This window comes from Erinaceus europaeus, chromosome 5 (assembly GCF_950295315.1).
Source record: "Erinaceus europaeus chromosome 5, mEriEur2.1, whole genome shotgun sequence".
Classification (NCBI taxonomy): Eukaryota; Metazoa; Chordata; class Mammalia; order Eulipotyphla; family Erinaceidae; genus Erinaceus; species Erinaceus europaeus.
The window spans coordinates 54,748,096-54,771,610 of NC_080166.1; the positions used below are offsets into that span (position 1 = coordinate 54,748,096).

The following is a 23,515-nucleotide window of genomic DNA, read 5'->3' on the forward strand; positions in this document are numbered from 1 at the left end:
AGGAAGATGTCAACATCTGTCGTCTTCCTGCAGCCAAGGCTCTACAGACCAGACTCTGAGAACCACTGCTCTGGGTCCAACTCTTTAGTGTCACAAAATGCTAGGGCTGTATCTGGTGAAACGTCAACTTACAGGTACCGGAGAAACTCTTTTTCTTCTTACTCCTGGAGATTCTGACTTCACTGCGCGTCCTGAAGGGGAGCTGCCGGGGGAAGGGCTGCGCCGTCCTTTGGGGGTCGAGGATGTGGCACTTGCCTGGCTCTCTCCTTGAGTTTCAGTTGGTGGGTGGTGAATTTCAGATCCATCTCCTTTAATTGGGATTGGCTTGACTACCTACATTAAGAAGGATTCCAATATTTTAATCACTTAAAAGACAGAAAAGGTAAGCAGATGTTTAACACAACAGAAGAAATCAGCTCAGTGAGTCTGTACTATGAAATACTGTACAACTATAACAGACAATATAGCATAAATATAACATATATATATACATACACACACACACATATATAAATGTAGCCATAAATGTAAGACTAATCCCACTCACACAGATTTCATTTTGATCTTGGCACCCATTAAAATGTTTCTGCAGATAACTTTAGAATTTGTCGAATCATTTAACATTCAAAATTCAGCAAAGGTTAGTAAAAACGTGGAAGACAAGCAAATTTTTACTGTAGAAATCTATCTGATGGGGCCAGATGGTGGCACACACATTATAGTGCACAAGGACCCGGGTTTAAGCCCCTGGTCCTGACCTGCAGGGGGAAAGCTTCATGAGTGGTGAAGTAGGGCTGCAGGTGTCTCTCTTCCCCCTCTGTCTCCCCCCTTCTCAATTTCTCTGTCTCTACTCAATAAATAAATAATTTTTTTAAAAAATGGAAAAATGTTTAAAAAAAATCTATTTGACTAGAGAGAGGGTCAGGTGGTGGTACACACACTGCAGTGCTTGAAGATCGAGTTCAAGCCTCCACTCCCCACCTACAGAGAGGAAGTTTCATGAGTGGTAAAGCAGGTCTGCAGGTCTCTCTCTCTCTCTTCCTATCTCTCCCACTCCTCTCAATTTCTCTCTGTCCTATCTAATAAAAGAAAGAAAAAAAAATCTATCTAAATAAATGTTTTCTTTTCCTTTTGTACTGAAAACATGCGAGATAATGAAACAAAAGTGGGCATGATTTGAAAGCATTTGATTATAAAATTCTGTTCTACTAGTTAATCACTATGCTCTCCAAACACGACTGACCTGTCCTCTTCTTTGGATTGTAATGCACACTCTCCCTTCTAATTCACATCTGCCATTGTATACCTTCACCTAGTACAAGCTTATCTTTTTTATTTTCTTGTATTTGATAGGACCATGAGAAACTGAGAGGGAACCGGAGAGAAGAGAGAGAGATACCTATAGCACTGTGTCACACTCCTGAAGCTTGCTCCTTGCAGGTGGGGACCAGGGGCTAGAATCCGGGTCCTAGCACATGGTAATGTGTGTGTTAACCAAGTGCACCTTTGCCCAATCCTACAGACTTATCTTTTAAAGCTCAGTTAAAAACTCTGCCTTTTAAGTTCTCCACTTCACTTATGATTAGAGAAATGCAAATTAAAACTGCATTGAAATTCCACCTCACACCTGAAAGAATGGTCTACATCAACAAAACAGGAAATGACAGGCGTTGGTGAGGTTGTGGAGAAAAAGGGACTCTGTTATACTGTTGATGGGAATGTGAACTGGTGCAGTCCCTTTAGAAGACTGTACAGGGGTCCTTAAACAAATAAAAATGGAATTACCTCATGATCCAGCAATATCACTCTGAGGTATTTATCCAGCGGACACTCAAACACTAATTAGAAGGGACATATGCACCCCTGTGTTCATAGCTGCATTACTCACAATAGTCAAAGAGTGAAAGCAGCCTAAATGCCCATCAACAGATGACTGGCTAAAGAAGTAATGGGATATAGATTCCATGGAATATGACTCTGCAATAAAAAAAAAAAAAAGATGGTGTGTCCTTTGGAACAAAATGGGTGGAACTGAAAATGATTATGCTGAGTGAAATGATTAATAATGAGGCAACTACCTAATGGCTTCATTCGTAGATCAAGATTCCACCTATGAGTGAAACCACCAGGGAGATGTCTTTCATCTCTTAACATTCATCTTGACATTCTTCTTCAGGTTTGAAACTTTCTGAAGGCCTTTCTGCTACTTTGATCGCCCTAGGCATTTGGCATATTAAACATTCATGCTACTTTATTTTTATTTGTTATGTGGAAGTCTAATGTTCACAACCCAAGATACTTCACTTATATTTAAAGGCAGATTTGATGAACACATGAGACTTAATCAAGACGAACAAGAACTCTCAAGTAGATTATAAACATCTTAAGGATGACATAAGATGGTTTAAACAACAAGATGTTTAAGTGGGCTTTCAAAAGTTCATATTATATGTCTCATCCCATATTCTCTTCCCTCGTTACTCCTATTATTTATTTATTTTATCTACCAGACCACCGTGCAGCTTTGGTCTATGGAGGTGCTAGGGACTGAACCTGGGACCTCTGATTCCTCAGGCATAAAACTTTGCTTTGTTTACTGTCGAATATAAAGCATTAACTCCTCAATAAAGAAATAAAAAAAAAACTAAAGGAAAAAAAACCCCAAACTTTGTTTTGTATAATCATTATATTATCTTCCTAGCCCTACCTCTATTCTTTAAAAATGTAAGTACTTAGGTATTCAGAAGAAAAGGAATAGCAAGAAAAAAAATTGGTCTCAGATAACTAGATGCTCTTAGTTCATATGCAATAAAGGATAAACTGTTGGTTTCTTTTAAAAAAAAATGTTGTGATTTCCACTCCAAGGGAGTCCACTAGTTTAAGGAACTCCAAAAGCAGACTGATCAAACTCCATTTACCTTAACTTATTCAATGGTTCTATTAATTGAGTAGAAATTTGCTATTATCTACGAGAGGATTCCATAAAATTTTATTCTAAGATAACTTTCTAATTTCTTTCTTTCTTTTTTGCCTCCATAATTATTGTTGGAGCACAGTGCCAGCATTATGATGAATAGGACAGAGAAAGAAAAATCAAGAGAGGTGGGGAAGACAGAGAAGGGGGAGAGAAAGATAGACACCTGTAGCCCTGCTTCACCGCCTGTGAAGCTTTCCTCCTGCAGGTGGGGAATCAGGGCTTGAATGGGTCCTTGTGCACTGTAATGCGTGTGCTTAACCAGATGTGCCACCACCTGGCCCCTCAATCTCTAATTTCTTTATCTCCACTCTCTGAAATGATTACCAAAATGGTGAAGGGTTGTCATGTCATTGCATGTGGAATATACAAATGAAAATGTAGGAGTTTCTTTGGGTAAAGAGGAATAAAGGACCCAGAGGCAATATGGTAGCTGAAAAAGTTGATGGAGAAAGAAGCGATCAGATGTAGTCTATATTGGTTTTATATTTTAGAATCAGTGGGTAGAATGTGGAGGGAAGAGTGCAGCTTAATGACAACAGGTGTCTAGAACCTCAGGTGCCTTTGAGATATTTAAGAACCTCATCTGCTAGACACCTATTAGAACTCTGAGATGACAGAAATGCTCTAGAACTATACTTCTTATTTACAGATGAAGACACATCTGTAAATAAGTCTTCACACCTGTGAAGACACAGATGCCTGTGGCCACTGAGCACTGGAAATAAATGGCTGACACTGAATTTTGCTTACTTGACTTTCTTTGCTGTTTAGAGTTTAGGAATACGGGGGTGGATGTAGAGCCAGATAATCACATGCCAATGGTACAGTTTGTGGATTATAAATAGTAAATGTAGTTCAGTGACTTATAATGATGCCTACCCCCACCTCCGTCCCCAGTACACACACTATGACCTAATGAATCTGAAACTAAGCAGCAAATCTTTTTTTTTTTTTTTTTTTTTTTTTTTTTTTAACCAGAGCACTGCTCAGCTCTGGATTACGGTGGGGCAGAGGATGTTGCTTGCTTGCTTTCTTTCTTCTCCTCCTCCTTCTTCTTCTTCTTCTTCTTTTTCTTCTTCTTCTTCTTCTTCTTTTACCTCTTCTTTTTAAAATAAAGAACAAAGTAAAACAAAAATCTGCTGCTATAGTCTGGTGCTAGATCACTAATAACAACTGAAATCTACTTCTTCCTTTATAGGAACAAAAATATATATCAATTTTTTTCATTATCTTCATTTATTTATTGAATAGAGACAGCCAAAAATCAAGAAGGATGGGGGTGATACAGAGGGAGAGAGACAGACACCTGCAATACTGCTTCACCACTCACATGCAAAGCTTTCCCCCAGCAGGTGGGGACGGGGCCTCGAACCCTGATGCTTGCACATTGTAAACTGTGCACTCAACCAGGTGCGCCAACACCCATCCCCTATTTATCAATTTTTATAGCACTGTCATACTTAAAAAATGAAATCAAACAAAAACAACCACCACAGCAAAATATGGAGCATGTCTACCTTTCCTAGTTTAGAGGTTTCCTAGGTTTTCTTCCTTAAACTTTAGGCATCTTTTCAGTTTATCTCAAGTCCTGTAAATCTATTTTATGTTTTGCTTTCCTGGAGGATTTCTGGAATGAAGATCTTTGAACTCCAGCATTAAGAAAAGATAAATCTTGCCAAGGAGGTTGCTCCTTGGCAGAGCAGTAGACCTGGATGTGTGACGTTCTCAGTTAGGTCCTCAGCAGTGCATATGCCACAGTGATGCTCCGATTCTCTCTCACACTCACTCATGAAATACAAGATGAGCTTCTGCCTTTTGCTAAGACATGGATGGAACCGGGAGGGGTTGCGCTAAGTGAAACAAGTCAAAAGGAGGACAAATACTAGATGAGCAAGTGATTTCCTGATCTAGTAGGCCAAGCAAGGATGTAGATAGATTGCAACGTATATAAGATAGTGACTTGTAGGTCTGGGGTTATTAATAGCAAAGGTCACTCACCAGGTTGGGGGAGGTGGCACATTGGTGGTGGGAGATGTATACTAACACAAAGTCATATATAGCTGGGGCATGAAGCTATACTCCTGGGACAACAACAGACTTGTAAAACAATATTCCCTCAATAAAAATACTAGGAAAGGAAAAAAAAAATCTTTGACTCCTACCACAGAGATAAAAATGTTGAGGGGTGTATAGATAGCATATTGGTTGTACAAAAAAGACTTCTGTATCTGAAGTGCCAAAGTCCCAAGTCAATCCCATCTGATCCCCTACCCAGAGCTGAGCAGTGCTGTTTATTTATTTATTTATTTTTTAAAGCACAATACAAATCTCTAATAAAAGAACCTTAGAATCCTACATTAGAGGGCAGTGTTGCTTTAAGCATTTCGCGCTTTGCTCTTATTTACTAGAACAGTTTGAGCTGTGTGGTTATGGTCTTATTTCAAGTAGCTGGAATATCAAACAAATAAGATAACTGTTTTCCTGTATATATATATATTAAATTTCTTTATTGGGGATTAATGTTTTACATTCGACAGTAAATACAACAGTTTGTACATGCCATATATATATAATTAGTGATTTCGCTGGGTTTTACACAATTATAAGACTTTAGGGGCACTATTTCATAACCACATGGCCAGTGAAAGTCACCACTCTTCATCAAAGTTGTGTGTCCCCTTTATCCAACTACCAGAGTCCTCACAGAGTCCAAGAGGCAAAGACTGTTCTTCAAATGAAGAAGAAAAAGCTTCCAGAGCGGCTATTTAAGCTGAACTTTTCATTTCTTTATTTTTAAAAATTATTTATTCATTCCCTTTTGTTGCCCTTGTTGTTTTATTGTTGTAGTTATTATTGTTGTTGTTATTGATGTTGTCATTGTTGTTGGATAAGACAGAGAGAAATGGAGAGAGGAGGGGAAGATAGAGGGGGAGAGAAAGACAGACACCTGCAGACCTGCTTCACCACTTGTGAAGCGAGTCCCCTGAAAGTGGGGATCCGGGGGCTCCAACCAGTATCCTTACGCTGGTCTTTGTGCTTTGCGCCATGTGCGCTTAACCCGCTGTGCTACCGCCCGACTCCCTCTTTTCACTTCTTCTTACACATTTCCCCTCACAGCAGTTAACCTAGAGTGACTCACCACAGGGCCTCTTCTATTTCTCCTTTCCAGCCACTCATGCTTCCAGGCTGGCATACAGGTTGCCTTCAGTTTCTCCCTGATCATTCGTTCTTCTGGACGGTCATCCATCTTGTGCAACCCCTTGAGAGTGTCTTTACTGTCCATCTCACGACTGAAATAAAAAAAGAAACAAGGAGGTTTATATAGGAAGAATAATCCCCAAGAACAAACAAAACTGGTTTTACATTACAGTGTCAGTGGATCTATAATAAAAGGATCATTGCCAACAGCCCTGGACAATCGAAGCAAGGTGTGAAAACGTCACTGTGAATTGCACACGACTCTACTGTTGAATTTTCAACACGGAAAGTGATGAGTACACCCCGATTTCCCTTTAGAAAGAAAAGTTCTACTTAAAAAGGACCGGTGTAAGGATCCTGGTTCGAGCCCCCGTCTCCCCACCTGCAGGGGAGTCCCTTCACAGGCGGTGAAGCAGGTCTGCAGGTGTCTATCTTTCTCTCCCCCTCTCTGTCTTCCCCTCCTCTCTCCATTTCTCTCTGTCCTATCCAACAACAATGACATCATCAACAACAATAAAACAAGGGCAACAAAAAGGGAAAATAAATAAATATTTTAAAAAAAGGTACAGGCTTAGCGCAAGTTCTGCTATAGATATTTGTTTTCAGGTTGTTAAACTCTTAAACGCTGCATTAACGGGGCCGGGTGGTTAGCACACCTGACTGAGTGAACATGTTACAGTGTGCCTGGGTTTAAGCCCCCTAGTCCCCACCTGTGGGGGGAAAGCTTGGCAAATGGTGAAGCAGGGCTGCAGGTGTCTCTCTCTCTGTCACCCCCTTCCCTTTCGATTTCTGGATATTTCTATCCAATAAAAAAATAAAGATAATAAAAAAAATTGCATTAGCATACACATTCACAAAAATTGCACTGTTTTTTTTAATCATAACACACTAACATAATTATGTACACAACAGACAAATAGGAGTGTTTTACTTTAAAAAAAAGGGACATTTTACTAGCCTTTATCAAAAGATTTCTAATCATTTAATTCAATACACAATGTGGTGAATATGTCCATTTAAAAAAAATAAACTAAATAAATATTTAATAAGGTAGGTGAAATCTAACCACAACTATGAGCCAGATTTTCTAAAAGCCTAGATAAGTAAATTTGTATTCTCAAAACAGTAATTCCATAACCAAAGCACTTGGGGTATTCTATATATTAAGAGTAGAACTTATCTAGTACAAACATTTTACTTTTAAGGAGCCAGGCGGTGGTGCACCTGGTTAAGCGCAAACATTGCAGTGAGCAAGGTTGCAGATTCAAGGCCCTGGTCCCCACCTGTGGGGAGAAAGCCTCACGAGAGGTGGAGCAGGGCTGCAGGTGTCCCTGTCTCTCTTCCTCTCTGTCTCCCCTCCCCTCTCAATTCCTCTATCTCTATCCAATAATCAATCCATAACAACATTGGGAAAAAACCCATTTTACTCTAATGTAATATGGAAGAGCATTAAAATTTTTTTAAAAATCTGTAAGCTTGTTACTTGAGAATTTTACAAAGCCTACTAGGTAAAGCTGAAAGATATAATCATATCCATATGTAATGTACTGTCCACATGGGGTACACATAAATTTTAAAGCCTAACATAAGGAAACAGAGTAGTTGTACTCTGGGGAAATATTTAAAAAATACTAAAGTAATTTCAGTAATGATTTTGGAAATCCTATAAAGCTACAGATCAGTTAATTTTTCTACACTGCAAGGGAAAGGACATACTAAAGATAACTGCAGGCCAAATTCAAACTCCTCTAGGAATTTTCCAGCTATCTAGTTAGAACTGAGCATGTACTGGTTTTATTGAACCATCTAGACTGTGAGGACAGAAACTGATCTGTTAACTCCTTAACTTAGACAATTTTTGGAATGCAAGGAATATGGAACATTTGAAATCTTCAAGTGGGCCATAATGCCCTAAAGTAGAATTCTTCCACTGCACAGGTCTAAAGGCTACCACGAAGACACAACAGGAGATGAAATAAATTTTAAAAAGAAAGAAGGAAAACATTTTCTTTATCTAGAAACAGTCTTTTTTTTTTTTACTGACTAAAATATAAGATTGGTGGTGATAAGAGAAAGTAACAGAGGAAAGGGGAACAGGAGAGAAGAGGGAGGAAGGAGAGAAAAGAAAGGGGGAAGGAGGAAGAGGCAGAGGAGGGAGAGAGTAATGTTTTTCAAAAACCCATCTTGCTCAGTCTGTGCGCGTGACCAAGGAAGCTTAGTTTTAGCAGGAATAGAATTCCTGGGCTGATTCAGACCAAAAATTGTCTTCTGACCTTCTTGTTTGAAAAGCAAACACACTTTCCCCTTCAGTAACAGTGTTAAAAGGTTTCCAGACTAATTTTCCAAAAGAAGGGTGACCTTGTAATCTAAAGTGAGCTTTGACACCAGAAGCTTCCAAATTCCCCGAACTTCCTAAAACTTTTAATGTTCTGAGTATCTCATCCCCAATCTGATCAGTATTACCAGTGTCTCTCTGACACCAATCTAAAAACAGAACTCTCTCCTTGTAGGATATGCAGCCTCCTTTCTGTTATGATAGGAGACATGCATATTAGTAGGTGAGCTTCTGCACACATCTGAAACTGCCTAGCAGAAATGCTGAGAAATAGAACTGCTGGGAGTCAGGCGGTAGCGCAGCAGGTTAAGTGCACGTGGCACAAAGCTCAAGGACTGGCTTAAGGATCCCAGCTGGAGCCCACAGCTCCCCACTTGCAGGGGAGTCACTTCACAGGTGGTGAAGCAGGTGTGCAGGTATCTCTCTTTCTCTCCCCCTCTTTGTCTTCCCCTCCTCTCCATTTCTCTCTGTCCTATACAACAACAATAATATAACTACAACAATAAAACAAGGACAACAAAAGGGAATAAATATTTTTAAAAAAGGGAAAGAAATGGAACTGCTGAGTGAAAATGTGTTCAAATTAAGACAGTTAGCAATACTAGAAACTTATTTTCAAGAACATATACCTTCTATTCACAACCCCCCCCCCCCCCGTCAAGTTGCTAACTTAGATGGTATGAACATGTAATTGATTCCTAGGGGGACCTTTTCCCTTTGATCTGACTGCCACCCAGTCTGTGATCCACAGAGCAGTCAGCATCACTCCCTCCATCAAAACCTTCTCATGGTTTCCCTCTGGACTTAGACCATCTAAAATGTTTAACAGGGTCTGTGTGGCCTTGCACCATCTGGTCTTAACCTGAACTGAAGTCACTCAAAAACCAAAGGTACTCTGTGTCTCATTACCTAAAAGCCTGTAAGTATGGTTTCTATTTTTACGTGTGTGTGTGTGTGTGTGTGTGTGTGCGTGTTTGTACAGTAGCAGCAGTTTGTCATCTTAACACTAATATTATAGACACAGTAGGAAACAACAGTTTCCTGCATCTGAGTATTTAAGTATTTGCTTCTGCCACCAGAGGGAACTCTTCCATGACAGTGCAACTTTTACTGATTTTTCTATCATTAATGTCATTAATGGATGAAGTAGAAAAGGCAATATATATATATACGTCCTTCAAGAAAATTAAAGGGCTTACTCAACCACACTACCCTTCCCTTCCAAGGGTTCTGTCTGGTGTTCAGGGTACCCTGCCTTATATTTCTTTCTTTCTTTCTCTTTCTTTCTTTCTTTCTTTCTTTCTTTCTTTCTTTCTTTCTTTCTTTCCAAAAGCAATGATCAGCTCTGGTTTTTAGTGGTGTGGAGGATTGAACCTGGGCCTGCGGAGTCTTAGGAATGAGAATCTCTTTGCAAAACCATTATGCTATCTACCTCTGCCCCCCTGTCTTATATATCTGAACACATCTGCAGTCCACAGCTGGCCTGGTGCAAGAATGTTCCCTGATCCAAAGACCCTCTATAAAGCATCTTAATATACCTTTCTCTCCCTGGGAGTATAAGATACACACATATAACATATTACAATGGAGGAAACTTTGAATCCTTTATTTTTCCACTGAAATAAGCACTAACATGTCTTTTTTCCTTGCAAACCCAAAGAGCCACCTGTTCAGAACACTAATTGCATGTACTTCCCTGATGCAGAGAGGATGTGGGGGGGGGAATGGGATTCTAACAAATGTATTATGAATTTTTATAGGTCCACCTTTTAGCATGCAAATATTATACTAGTCAACAAATAGTGATATGGAAAAATAATTTACATCTGTGTCATAATAGAAAAAGCTAATATTGCATATCAAGAATGGTTAGGTCTTTTATATGTATTAACTAACTGAACACTTCCCGTCCACAGCAAACAATTCTATGAAGTTGGTACCATCTAAGGCTTAAAGAGATTGGTTAATATGCTCAACTTCACAAGTCTATACACAGCAGAACCAAGATTCATGCCCTAGTTGAGTGACTCTGAGGCTTAATCAGTTGATCTTCATTGGTATGACAGGTTGCTGTCAAATCTGATTTTGTTTTTAACAAGTCACTTTCATATATATGTATACTAATACTGATTTTGTGAAAACACAAAAGTTTGATAAGCTTTTACAATGGTGACTATTGTAAGATTTAAAGAAGCATTTAAAAATTTATTAGTGATTTAAAATTGATTTACAAAATTATCAGATAACGGTATAATTCCAAAAGAAGTATTTTCCGCTCGTTAATGGAAGAACAGTAAAGGCTATAATGGCCATGTGGTTAACTTTATATAGAGACAACCTCAGTTCTCTTGGTACCCAGGGAAAATCAAGCAACCATGGAAAATACACTGAATTACCTGGGACAGGAGGAGTTCAGAGCCTCTCAACTGAGGTCTACTTAGAGAAATTATTTTTCAAAACAAAAGTCCACTGTAGGACCCTTAAACTGTAAGGATCCACACAAAAGGTGAAAGAATGCCTTAGATGAGGCTGTGCAGAACTTCAAGAAGGAAGGCCAGCAAACCCTTGCCGTGGACAGAGGATTGTGCCAACCAATTCACATGGGCCATTCAGGCAATTCTGAGGAAACTGGAACTCTTAACATTCCATTTTGCAGATAAAGTGTGTGACATGTCTAAGGTTATAGTGTCTATAAATGGAAAATATAGAATATAATAGTAAAAATGATTCCATAGCCCCTGTTTCTTACAGGACAAAAGGAGAATGAGTCACTTATAAGTGCTTAAAAGCCACTGACCTGGATCTGAGGTCAAAAACAAATAAGCAAACAAAACTAATACTAAACAATACTTCCCTATAAACTGACTTCTCCACAGACATATTCTCATTGGCAACTGCTGGCCCTCTCCCTCTGGCCAGCAAGAAAGATGCTACAAAACCACTGGCAGTGGTAACTTATCTTTTGTGTAGTATGACATTCAGAACATCTAATTTTATACTAAAAGAATAGTAGGTAACACTGACTCATGGGCCCACGATGTAGCTCACCTAGATAGTGCATCTGCTTAATCATTGTACGGCCCAGGTTCGAGTCCAGTCCTCAGTGCCCTGGAGGAAGATTCGGTGCTGTGGTATCCTTCCCTCCCGTCTCTCTCTGATTAGCCTCCCACTGAAGACTGCACTTTACGCTCCGTAACATTTGACCTTGGCACAGCTCTGTCAGTTACAAGAAACAGGTAGTATCCAGTGTTTTTATATAGACAACACAACTTGTCTCTTCAAGAGCAAAGGGTTCCTGTTCTCTTAACATGGGCACAACTGTAGTAGTATTTTTTTAAAGAGAACTATGTTGCGGAGTCGGGCGGTAGCACAGCAGGCTAAGTGCATGTGGTGCAAAGGATCCCGGTTCCAGCCCCCAGTTCCCCACCTGCAGGGCAGTCGCTTTACAGGCGGTGAAGCAGATCTGCAAGTGTCTTTCTCTCCCCACTGTCTTCCCTTCCTCTTTCTATTTCTCTCTGTCCTATCCTACAACGACGACATCAATAACAATAATAACTACAAGGGCAACAAAAGGGAATAAATATTTAAAAAAAAAGAAAACTATGTCTTTCTTCCTCTTCCTTGACTTTTGTCTTTTCTCCCTCCCTCCTCCTCCTAGCATTTAATTTGGGGAGATGATGGCTTCTAGGACAGGTGTTGATAAATGGGTACAATTTCTCAGCACCTCCTGAGGTTTTCTGCACACTCCTCCCTCTACCAACTTACATCCTTCACCATTGTGCACTGAGTCCTAACACCCTCTCAACTCCCTCCCACTTCTCCTCACCCTCTCCCCGCCTTTTCTTTTGCTGCTAATACAGCACATCCAAACCAAGTTTCAGCCTGTGTCTTTCCCTTTTCTTTCTTTATATATCATTAATTTTCCTAGATGCTCATCTGTTGTTGGGAATCAGTTGTTTCCAAATTTGGGCCATCACAAACTCTGCTGCTATGAACACCAGTGCACACAGATCCTTTTGGATAGGTGTTTTGTGTGGAACCATTTTTGGTGTTCTGAGGTGTACTGCTTTCTGCAGGGGGTGGGCCCATCCAATAGACCCACCATGCTCACCAACACTGGCTGTATCTGTTCTTTCTGATGACATGCTCACAGGCATGAAGTGGTATCTTACTGTTGTTTTTAGAAAATGAGTTCTAGTAGGATGTACAAACCTTCTTATTTAGGCCTTTGAGGGGTACATGTATGAACGTTTAGTCTACAAAGGCTCACATTCCAGTTGAAGTACATCAAAAGTTAAATAGTGTGGAGGTCAAATACCAGAAGCAAGAATATAACTTATTATCAACAATGATTATAAGCAGTTTACTACCACTCAGTATGCTACAAATTACAGACACCATTAAAAAATGTATTTTTAAAATTTACATAAAATATTTATAGCTATCAACTATGATGAGCAGCAGATACACTGCTAAGTGGCAAAAGGAATAAGGAGCAGGGCTGGGTGATGGCGAACCTGTTGAGTGCACACGTCACAAGGCACAAGGAAGGACCTGAGTTCAAGCCCCTGGTCCACACTTACACAGTGAAAGCTTCACAAGTGGTGAAGCAGTACTACACGTGTCTCTCTCCCTCTTCCCCCTTGATTTTGATTTCTATACAATAAAAAATAAACAAATGCATTGTGAAAAAATATTTATTATTGGATATAAAGAAACTGAGAGTGGAGGGAGAGGAGAGCAGGAAAGAGACAGAGAGACACCTTCAGGCCTGCTTTCACCATTCAAGAAGCTTTCCCCCTACAGGTGTGAACCAAGCTCTTGAATCTTGTGCACTATGGTGTGAAAACTTAACCAGGTATGCCACCTCGTGGCCCCTGAACATTTTTTTAACTTAAAGACCCTAGGCTTTCATTTACAAATTCATTCTTCATTTAATTCTACTCAAGACTGATTTATAACTAAAAGGTAGTTTTATTTTATTTTTTAATAAGAGAAAAAGAAGATTTAATATTACATGTATATCCCTTGTACACATCAGCCACGGTACAGATGAATAACTCACCAGCCAGTATCAGGTGGCACCTTTAAATAACATCACCATTTCAAGTCTCTAGCGTTAGGTAAAATACTAAGGCTAGATTTTCAGATGTATATGTTTACATGTGAGCAAAAATCATAAAGCTATAGAGCTTCCTGTAAGTGAGATCCAGATAAACTTAGAGAAAGCTGCAGGGGGTACTCCTCCCTAGGGGAAGGAGGCCCTAGGAAAAAGAAAAAGACAAAGATTCAGTGCAGGAGCCAGGAAACAGCTCACCTGGCTGGTAGAGTGTGCACACTTGACTAGGAGCCAAACCCAGGTTCAAGTCCCAGTGTTTCAGAGGTGCACCAGGCACAAGGACAAAGCTTCTTAAGTGATGGAGCAGTGCTGTAGTGGATTCTCTCTCTCCATAATCTACATACATACATACATACATACATACATACATACATACATTTCCATCAGTGACTAAAATGAGAAAAAATGTCTGCTGGGAGCAGTGGCAAAGTCCGTGTTATGAAAATCATTCTTTCTAGATGTTAATAGATGAATATAAGAACCAGACAGCTTAGGTAAGAATCAAACTAATTCTGGATACTTTATCAACTCATACGATATATAAATTGACAATCACTGGTGAACTGACAGGTATGTAAGAAAAAGTAATGATCAATGTAGGAAAACAGAGACTACCAGAACTTGAGCAAAAAGTACTGAAGACACAGGCCCCTAGGAACATACCTAAAACAGACTTCCTAGTTTCCTTCCACACTAAATTCCCTATTCTGATCTGCTCTAAGTACTACTTTCTGGTTCCTGTTTATTAAACATTTTGTCCTGCTTTATATCTTACCACCTTTCAGTCACAAAGTTGCAGATGCTACTATGATTCCATCCTGAGCTTCCTGGGCAGATGATCTCACTACTGTGTCCTGGAACCTCACCTCTCCAGAGCCCTGCTCCACTAGGGAAAGACAGAAACAGGCTGGGGGGTATGGATCCACCTGCCAATGCCCATGTCCAGAGAAGAAGCAATTACAGAAGCCAGACCTTCCACTTTTTGCTCCCTATAGTCTTTATGAATCCTGATCCATACTCCCTGTGGGGGAGAAGGGTTAGGGGAAGATGACCACAGGGCTCTGAACTCTAATTCCACAAGGATCTGGAGAGAGAAAAAGAAAAAAGGACACCTGAAAGTGGCGAACAGTAAAGGTTTGACTTAAACGGGAGGCGAGGACAGGACTGTGGGAGAAATGGGCAAATATATAAAAATATAGACAGATATAGCCAACCCACGACTGTGACCTTGGGAGAGCTACTGCAGGTTGTCATGGAGGGGACGGGGGCGCAGAACTCTGGTGGTGGGAATGGTGTGGAATTAATTATACTTCTCTTCCGTAATTTTGTAAATCAATACTAAATCACTAATAAAAGTAATAAAACACACATAAAAGGAAATGTTTTGTGACTCTGCAACAGTCATCACCTTACAACATATATGAAATCCTGACATATCAAAAAAAAAAAAAAGCAATGCTACCAATGGCAGACAAAACAAATGGACTAGATAAACTGAAAATTTACTAGCTGTCACTGGAATATTTATGCTTCAACTAAATCTTTCTCAAATCGACATTTCTCAGTCATCAAAGCAATAACATTTGTAGCTACAGTTCTAAATACTGTTTTTCTTTCCATCTTCCCAGGGAGGAAGATTCACACTTTTCTTCTTGTCTGTGAACTTGGATCACCTACTAGATTTAATGTAAAATTAAATTGTCTTCTGAAAACCCTGAAGAAAGTTCCATTTCTTCCTTTCTATCAAAAACCCATGGAAGTACTTTTTTTATGTTGTTGCCTTCAGGGTTATCGCTGGGGCTCGGTGCCTGCACTACGAATCCACTGCTGCTGGAGGCCATTTTTCCCCTTTTGCTGCCCTTTCTATATATCATTATTGTTGTTATTATTGTTGTTGGTAAGACAGAGAGAAATCAAGAGAAACGGGAAGACAGAGAGGGGGAGAGAAAGAAAGACACTTGCAGACCTGCTTCACTGCCTGTGAGGCAACCCCCCTGCAGGTGGGGAGCCGGGGACTTGAACCAGGATCCTTAGGGCGGTCCTTGAGCTTTGCGCCATGTGTGCTTAACCCACTGCACTACCGGCCGGCCCCCAGTTTCAAATACTTTTTATCCTGTAAGTTTATGTTCTTTTGATATCCAGTGTTAAAAATTCCACTGTTTATTCCTTCCTTTGTTGTGTCTGTGTTACTTGTCCAAGAGACCTTTTGAGGAAAAAATAGAGAGGATCATGTCAGAGTATCCTTTTCCTTAGTTGTTGAGCACAGATCAGTAAGCAAGGAAAAGGATGCTAATATTTCACAGTACCCGACTAAATGTGTATTTCCTTTCAAGAATTCCTCTTTTGTGCTACTTGAAAAAATCTAGGAATAGGAATGTCTAAAATACAACTGGTGAATAAATGTCAGTGACCTTTCACGTAACACTAGAGAAAAAGGCTGGAACTCTCTCTACCAGTAGTAATGTGTAGTCTTCAGCAAGGCAATGGGTTCTCCTCTGAGAATACTGCAAGGCCCAGGATGCACCCAACTTGTAGGCATGAGGTCCTGGTTCAATGCCTGTCATCAAAGATGCCAGAGAGAAGATCTGTTCCCTTCTTTCTCTCTCATTAATTAATGTCTTTTTTTTTTAACATCAGTACATAGTTCATGGCATAAAAGTAGGTGTTTGGGGTTAAAATAGACAGCTGCTCCTTGACCATTTTGAAGTTCATTTAAAAAAGACCCTACTTAGAAGCTCTGGTAAGTGTATCTTTTTCAAATAAGTATATGGCTACATTTCAAATAAGACAACTATCTTCAAAGAACTGTGACAGCTGCATTTAAATGCTGTCTTCCCCACCCGCTCATCTGTATACATTTATTTATTCCTTTTATGGGTGAGAGAGACCTGGGGATCAGACTTGGCCACTCCAAAGCAAGTTCTCTGCTCCAACTGCAAAGCCACCTACCTCATCTGCTCAGTCTAAGTATATTCTGAACAATCAAATGAAGAAAGTGGCCTGTTACTGCAACATCTTCTCCCTTCCATAGAGTAAGAAAAGGTCGAGGGACTAGGTGGTTGCATACCCACTTGAGTGCACATGTAATAATGTGCAAGGACCCAGGTTCAAATCCCTGATCCCCACCTGCTGGAGTGTGTGTATGGGAGTGATGCTTCACTAGCTGCAAAACAGTGGTGCAAGTGTCTCTCTATTTCCTCCCCCCCCAATGTCTTTCTGTCTCCTATCAAATAAAAAAAAATTAATCTTAATAAAAGAGAAAAGGTTTAAAGTAAAAAAAAATGCAATAATTTGACTGAGTACCTTATATGCTAACAATAAGCCTTTTAATTATTTTTGAATGTTCCTGGATTAATGGAGAAGAAGGTCTAGGGCTGAATGACAGTATACAAGTTCTCTTACAGCCTTTGCTAGGAGGATGACTCCTCTCAGATCCATGGAACAGCTATTTCTATAGTAATGCCATCTGATTTACAGACAGGAATATTATCTGGGATGCACAGAGGAAGAATCACTTTCTGACAAACGTGCTTTCCTTCTGTTTTTAAATACCAGAGCATTGTTCAGCTCTGGCTTATGGTAGCATGGGGGATTGAACCTCAGGCATTACAATCTTTTGCATAACCAAATGCAACCCTTATTCTAGCTCCTCCGGCCCCTACGTGCACTTTTTTAGGATTATATTTATTTCTATTTATTTTATTTTTTAATGAGAGAGATACACAGAAAAAAGCAGAGGGCCAGAGCACTACTACTCAGATCTTATTATTTTGCCACCAGGATTATTCCCAGGACTAAGTGTATGCACAGCATTTATTTTCACCAGCGGTAAAGTAGTGCTGCAGGTGTCTTTCTCCCTCATTTGCTGTTCCCTTCTACTTTTATCAAAAGAAAAGGAAAAAAATAAATGCTGTGCTTGAAGGCTTGTGTGTGCTCTACTAGGCACGCCACTGGCTGACCAAGAAGCTGTGTGTCTTTAGCTGATAGAAGTGCGGTAGCGCAGCGGGTTAAGCGCATATGGCACAAAGCACAAGGACCAGCGGAAGGATCTCAGTTCGAGTCCCTGGCTCCCCACCTGCAGGGGAGTCACTTCACAGGCAGTGAAGCAGGTCTGCAGGTGTCTGTTTTTCTTTTCCCCTCTCTGTCTTCCCCTCCTTTCTCCATTTCGCTCTGTCTTATCCAACAACCAACGACATCAACAACAACAATAATAACCATAACAAGGGCAACAAAAGGGGGAAAAATGGCCACCAGGAGCAGTGGATTCATGGTGTAGGCACTGAGCCCCAGCAATAACCCTGGAGGCAAAAACCAAACAACAAAAAAAAGTGCTCCAGGGAGTGAAGGTGATGGCCAAGGAAGCAGTACTGTTCTGTTCAGAGACAGCTACAGAGCAAGTGAGCCAACCAATTCAAGAGCGCACAGGAGACTGGAGTTTAGAGAGTACGGAGGGGGCGGGGATTGATGGAGCAGTAATACTCACCCAGACTAATAAAACCTGGAGGTTGTACATAATAACAAATTCAAATAGTTTTCTTAGAAAACAGAAGTGACACATTCGAAGGACACATATCAGTACTCCGGACAGGGTAGATACAGAAGCCAGACTACAAACACACGTGAGAGGCATGAGCCGGGCTTCAAATCCCAGGTTTGACACTTTCTGAGCTATGTGACTTTGGTTTAAGTTGTTTAAACCTCTCTGTGCCTCAGTTTCCTCACTATAAAATGCGAGTGAGTGGGGGAGATAGCATTAGGAGTTATGAAAAAAGACTTTCATGCCCGAGTCTCCAAAGACCCAGGTTCAATCCCCCCAACACCACCATAAATCACAGCTGAGCAGTGCTTTGGTCTCTCTCTGTATCTTTCTCACTGTCTTTCTCTCATTGAAATAAAATAATATTAAAAATAAATAAAAATTAAAACCTCTTTTTTAAAAAAACTGGGAGGTAATGATGCCTACCATACACAGCCTAGTAGCACACAACTAGCCGGTGTATCTGTCAAGCGCTTAAAGGAAGTTACCTTCTGTCTGCGGCCATACCACCCCAAACACGCCTGATGGCAGAAGCCAAGGAAGTAAACTTCCCTTTTTTTCTCTCATTAATTTCTCCTTCTGTAAAAAGGAGATAAAAAAGCAGCACTGTAGGGGTAGATAGCATAATGGTTATGTGAAGAAACTCTTTTGCCTGAGAATCCAAAGTCCCAGGTTCAATCCCCTGCACCACCTTAAACTAAAGCTGAACAGTATTCTGGTAAAACAAAACAAAGCTAACAAACAAAAACCAGCCAAACAAGAAATCCTTGACATACAGTTCGCATCTCGTATTTTTTAAATGAACAGGACTGAAGTACTTAGAGCAGTACCACATACACGGTGAGCATACAGCACAGGTAAATACTACAATCACTATGGCAGCTCATGAAGAGCCCGGCTGGAGTTGCCCTGTATGGAACCCCTGCTCTGTACGAGGCACTCTGCTAGACGTCACACTGTGTGGAACCCCTGCTCTGTATGAGGCACTCTGCTGGGTGTCACACTGTGTGGAACCCCTGCTCTGTATGAGGCACTCTGCTGGGTGTCACACTGTGTGGAACCCCTGCTCTGTATGAGGCACTCTGCTGGGTGTCACACTGTGTGGAACCCCTGCTCTGTATGAGGCACTCTGCTGGGTGTCACACTGTGTGGAACCCCAGCTCTGTATGAGGCACTCTGCTGGGCGTCACACTGTGTGGAACTCCTCCTCTGTATGAGGCACTCTGCTGGGCGTCACACTGTGTGGAACCCCTGCTCTGTATGAGGCACTCTGCTGGGCGTCACACTGTGTGGAACTCCTCCTCTGTATGAGGCACTCTGCTGGGCGTCACACTGTGTGGAATCCCTCTTCTGTACGAGGCACTCTGCTAGGCGTCACACTGTGTGGAACCCCTGCTCTGTATGAGGCACTCTGCTAGGCGTCACACTGTGTGGAACCCCAGCTCTGTATGAGGCACTCTGCTAGGTGTCACTCAGGCCACAAGCTCAGCCACACCTTCATCCTAGAGATAGTGAAACCCTAGCAACAGATTAACTAAGTAGACTAAGACCTCGAAGTGAGCAGAATTCTGGCTTCAAAGCCCTGCCCTCCTCTTTTTTTTTTTTTAGTCAATAGAGCCTTTATGAACATGCAAGTACCATTTGTAAGATCTACAGGTTTACCTAATCTTCATTTCAGTTCTACTATGATGTTTAAAGTAACCCACTAAAATTGATGAAATCTACTGGTTTTTAGCTAGCACTTTGATCCTTAGACTTAAGATCACCATTTGTGTTTATAATCATCATTACTTATCACCAGGTACCAGAAAAATAGTTCTTGAACTTGACAATCATTTATACTAAAATATGTATCATTATGTATTAAGAAGTTACTAACATATATGCAATTAACATCTATATTTGACTATTTTCAATAAGCCAGAAAATATACTGTAAGTTCTTTTAAGGGGAAAATTTGCCTTTATAGATCTTGATTGTTTATAAAGGTTTCAGTTTTCAGAGAAACTGGTCCATATTAGACCAGTCTGGAAGAACTAAGATTCAGATTTTATAGACCCTATAGTGACAGTATTGCTTTACTGCTAACAGGAATCCATTAAAAACCCTACGCCAGTGCTTTCCTCATTTGCGAGCCTCCTTCTTTTTACACTGCTGAGAAACACAGGCTGGGAAATAGTCAACTTTTAGACTGAGCATTCCCCAAAAATCACTATCTATGTTAGATATAAGTAACATTGGCAAGTTACATGTCATTACGTATGTAATATTCTTAGAAAGTGATTACTTCAAGGACAAAACTTCCAGAAAGGCAAGACCACAAAATTTGGATTTTTATGGTTATTTTGAATCAGAAACACTAATTCTCCTAGTCCTTATCCCTCAATTCAAAGAAATACACTTTTATCATCTTAAAAAAGACACAATCATTTTGCATAGGTGTTATAAGGAAAAAAATGTTGTGCAAGGCTAGGAAGATAAGCATAATGGTTATATCAAAAGTCTTTTGTGCTTGAAGCTCTGAGGTCCCAGGTTCTATCCCCAGCACCACCATAAACCAGAACTGAGCAGTGCTCTGGAAGGGGGTTAAAAGTGAAGCAGTTGTCTGAAATGAGAACAGCTACATGAAGGCTCCAGGATCACGTCAACTCCCATGATGCTGCTGGCCCAATGTGAATTCTAACCAACTCTCCAGTGAACGGTTCTCTGTAGCCACATAGCTATTTTCTTGTAATCTAGTAATTTTAGAAATGCTTTATTTGTTTCAATTCATAGGGTGACAGTTTGCAGTTTTCTTATTTTAATGAAGTCAAACTGGGATACAGTGTTAATTTCGAATGGGTCATTTTAAACACAATTACTACAAAATAGTTCTACTTATGTACCATCAAAAGCCATAATGTTTACACATAATATTTCCATTTCAGCTAATTATCAACAGCACTCTTATACTTAAGCAGCATGACTAGATGTAAATGCCACACACACACACACACACACACACACACGCACACGTACGTATGCACATACACACTGTTGACATCTACTCTCTTAGGATGCAATTTATTTAATCTGGGGAAAACAGCTAAGCATTGACTAATTACATCTGGTAAGTAGGACACAAAGTTGACAAATTTGGGTTAGACATTATAAACATTTTTGGTGGAATGAATTTTCACACCTCATGCTATTTCATACTTCAGGATTTTATTATAAAATATCATTCCTCAATGTTCTGTGCACAGCCTGTTCACATGGACAAGTATAAATCAATCAAGCATATGGCCCACTGCCCTCAAAAAAAAAGTCACTCTATTTGCATGGCCCAGTAAGTAAGTGTGAAAAGTGGAAAGACTGATGCTAAGCAATAAATTATGATAAACACTAAATGTACCAAAAGACTACAAGTCGTGGTGATTAGAAATTCTCAAAAGCTTGGGACTGGGCAGTGGCACACCTTGCACACATGCAACGACCTGGGTTCAAGTCCCAGGTTTAACGTGTTCCCACCTTAAAGTTCAGGAGGAAGCTTCACTAATGGTGAAGAAGTAATGCAGGTCAGGTCTCCCTTTCCTTCCCCCCTCCCAATCTATCCCTCCTTCTACCACACAATTGCTTTCTGTTCTTAGTCAAAAATGAAAAAAAGGAAGAGAGAAAGGAAGGAAGGGAGAGAGAAAGGAAGAAAGAAAGGAAGGAAGGAAGGAAGGAAGGAAGGAAGGAAGGAAGGAAGAAAAGTAGAAAAGAATAAATGAATGGTTGTGGAAGTGGTGGATTCCTCATGGAGGCACCAAGCCCTAGGGATAACCCGAGTGGCAGTAAAAGAAAAAAAAACTAATAATAAAACCTAACTTTCCGAATATTTTTCCCCCACAGCACTGCTCAGTTCTGGTTTATGGTGGCACAGGGAACTGAACCTTGGAGCCTCCTGCAAGAGTCTGTTTGCATAATCATTATGTTATCTCCCTGGCCCCACTTTGGAATGAGTTGGGGCCTCCAGCACATGTGGTTTCACCAGGCCCAGGCTGCTTATTCATTCAGACATAGAGACATTACACCAGAGCTGCCCCTGCTGCCACGACACGACACTCCACGGAGTGCTGGGACTTAAACCTGGGTTTTGTGCAAGATGAGGCAGGTGTCTTATCCAGTGAGTTAGTTCTTATCTCTCAAAATCTTTTAATCCTGATAATGATGCATTTGCTAGTACTCACATTCTCAGCCTTTCACTGATGAGCTCATATCTCCTTGTCAAGAACTCCAAAAAAACGCCATACGGATTACTCCGAAGTAGCAGCTTGACCTCAGGAGTTGCCCCAAACGGCCTACAGGCAAGCTGTGATCAAACAATCTCTGTACTAACGTAACCCTCTTGGAGACTGAGGCATCGCAAGGAGATCGAGACCAGTGTTGTGTGTTCTCCAGTCCCCTCAGCAACTTCTTGGAATGAATTTTTCCCCCTAGCCACTTGCTTATCGTTTCCTTCTCACTCAGTATCTGAAGTCCTGATTTAGGACAAAACAAAAAGCCAAGAAAATAATGGGAAGGTTCTGAAAAGTGCAGTGAATCCTCCGTAAATTTAGATTTCGTTTCTACAGCCAATTCTGGAGACACAGACTTGTTCTAAGAAGACCAGCCACCCAAGTCGCTCTACTGGCAGACAGGGTCAGGAGCAAACTTAACTCCTTTGTTCACTGTCTGGCATCAGCTACCTACTGGAGTCAGCTGTAGCACAGTTGGAGAAGTGAAGGAATTCAAAGAGAAACAGAACATTCTATGAATGGAATGAGAAGGAAAGTGAGAAAAAAAGAAGTTCAGTAGGTGGCACTCTCCCCCTAACAATGTTAACAGGCAAGTATTTATGTCCAAAATGTCGTCTGGCTGCTAATCACTTCAAAGAGAATTCCAACATTCGGTCCCAAATGTAACTTGAATCTCTGCTTTCTATCTACCTAAGAACTATCTTCTTCATTTCAGTGAAACTCAGGAGGTATTAATTAATAAACATGCCAACATCTTTTCACTATAGCAAAAGCTACAGCTCAGCACTTATTTTAATGGGACAGGTTTTGGTTTGTGACTTAGCATGTACGTACTTCAAAAGATACCGCAATAACCATTTTCTAATCTTAGTGAATCTAACTTCCTGTTCTTGTGATATATGGATCCCGTTACTGTCCTATTCCTGTTTGAATGACAGCAACTCCATCCCCACTCAGGATATGGCAGGCTTCATACCTGTCTCTGATACTTGATTGTGCATGTTTGGGAGCAGTGCTGAGTCTTAGCTTTCATATCCCCAGTTCAAACAGAAAGATTGGCATGATGGAGGTACTCCATAACTGTCCTGCA

The 23,515-nt window shown here is 40.5% G+C and overlaps 1 protein-coding gene across 2 annotated transcripts in view; it reads right to left on the reverse strand.

Moving 5' to 3' along the window:
* MAP3K1 (mitogen-activated protein kinase kinase kinase 1) overlaps positions 1-23,515 on the reverse strand; it is an 88,585-nt gene that overhangs the window by 36,370 nt on the left and 28,700 nt on the right. For both annotated transcript variants that reach the window (XM_060191331.1, XM_060191330.1), the window contains exons 2-3: positions 6,117-6,267; positions 133-333 (exon numbers count right to left, since the gene is read on the reverse strand). In XM_060191331.1, the coding sequence (XP_060047314.1) occupies positions 133-333; positions 6,117-6,267 (352 nt within the window). The remainder of the gene's footprint in view (positions 1-132; positions 334-6,116; positions 6,268-23,515) is intronic.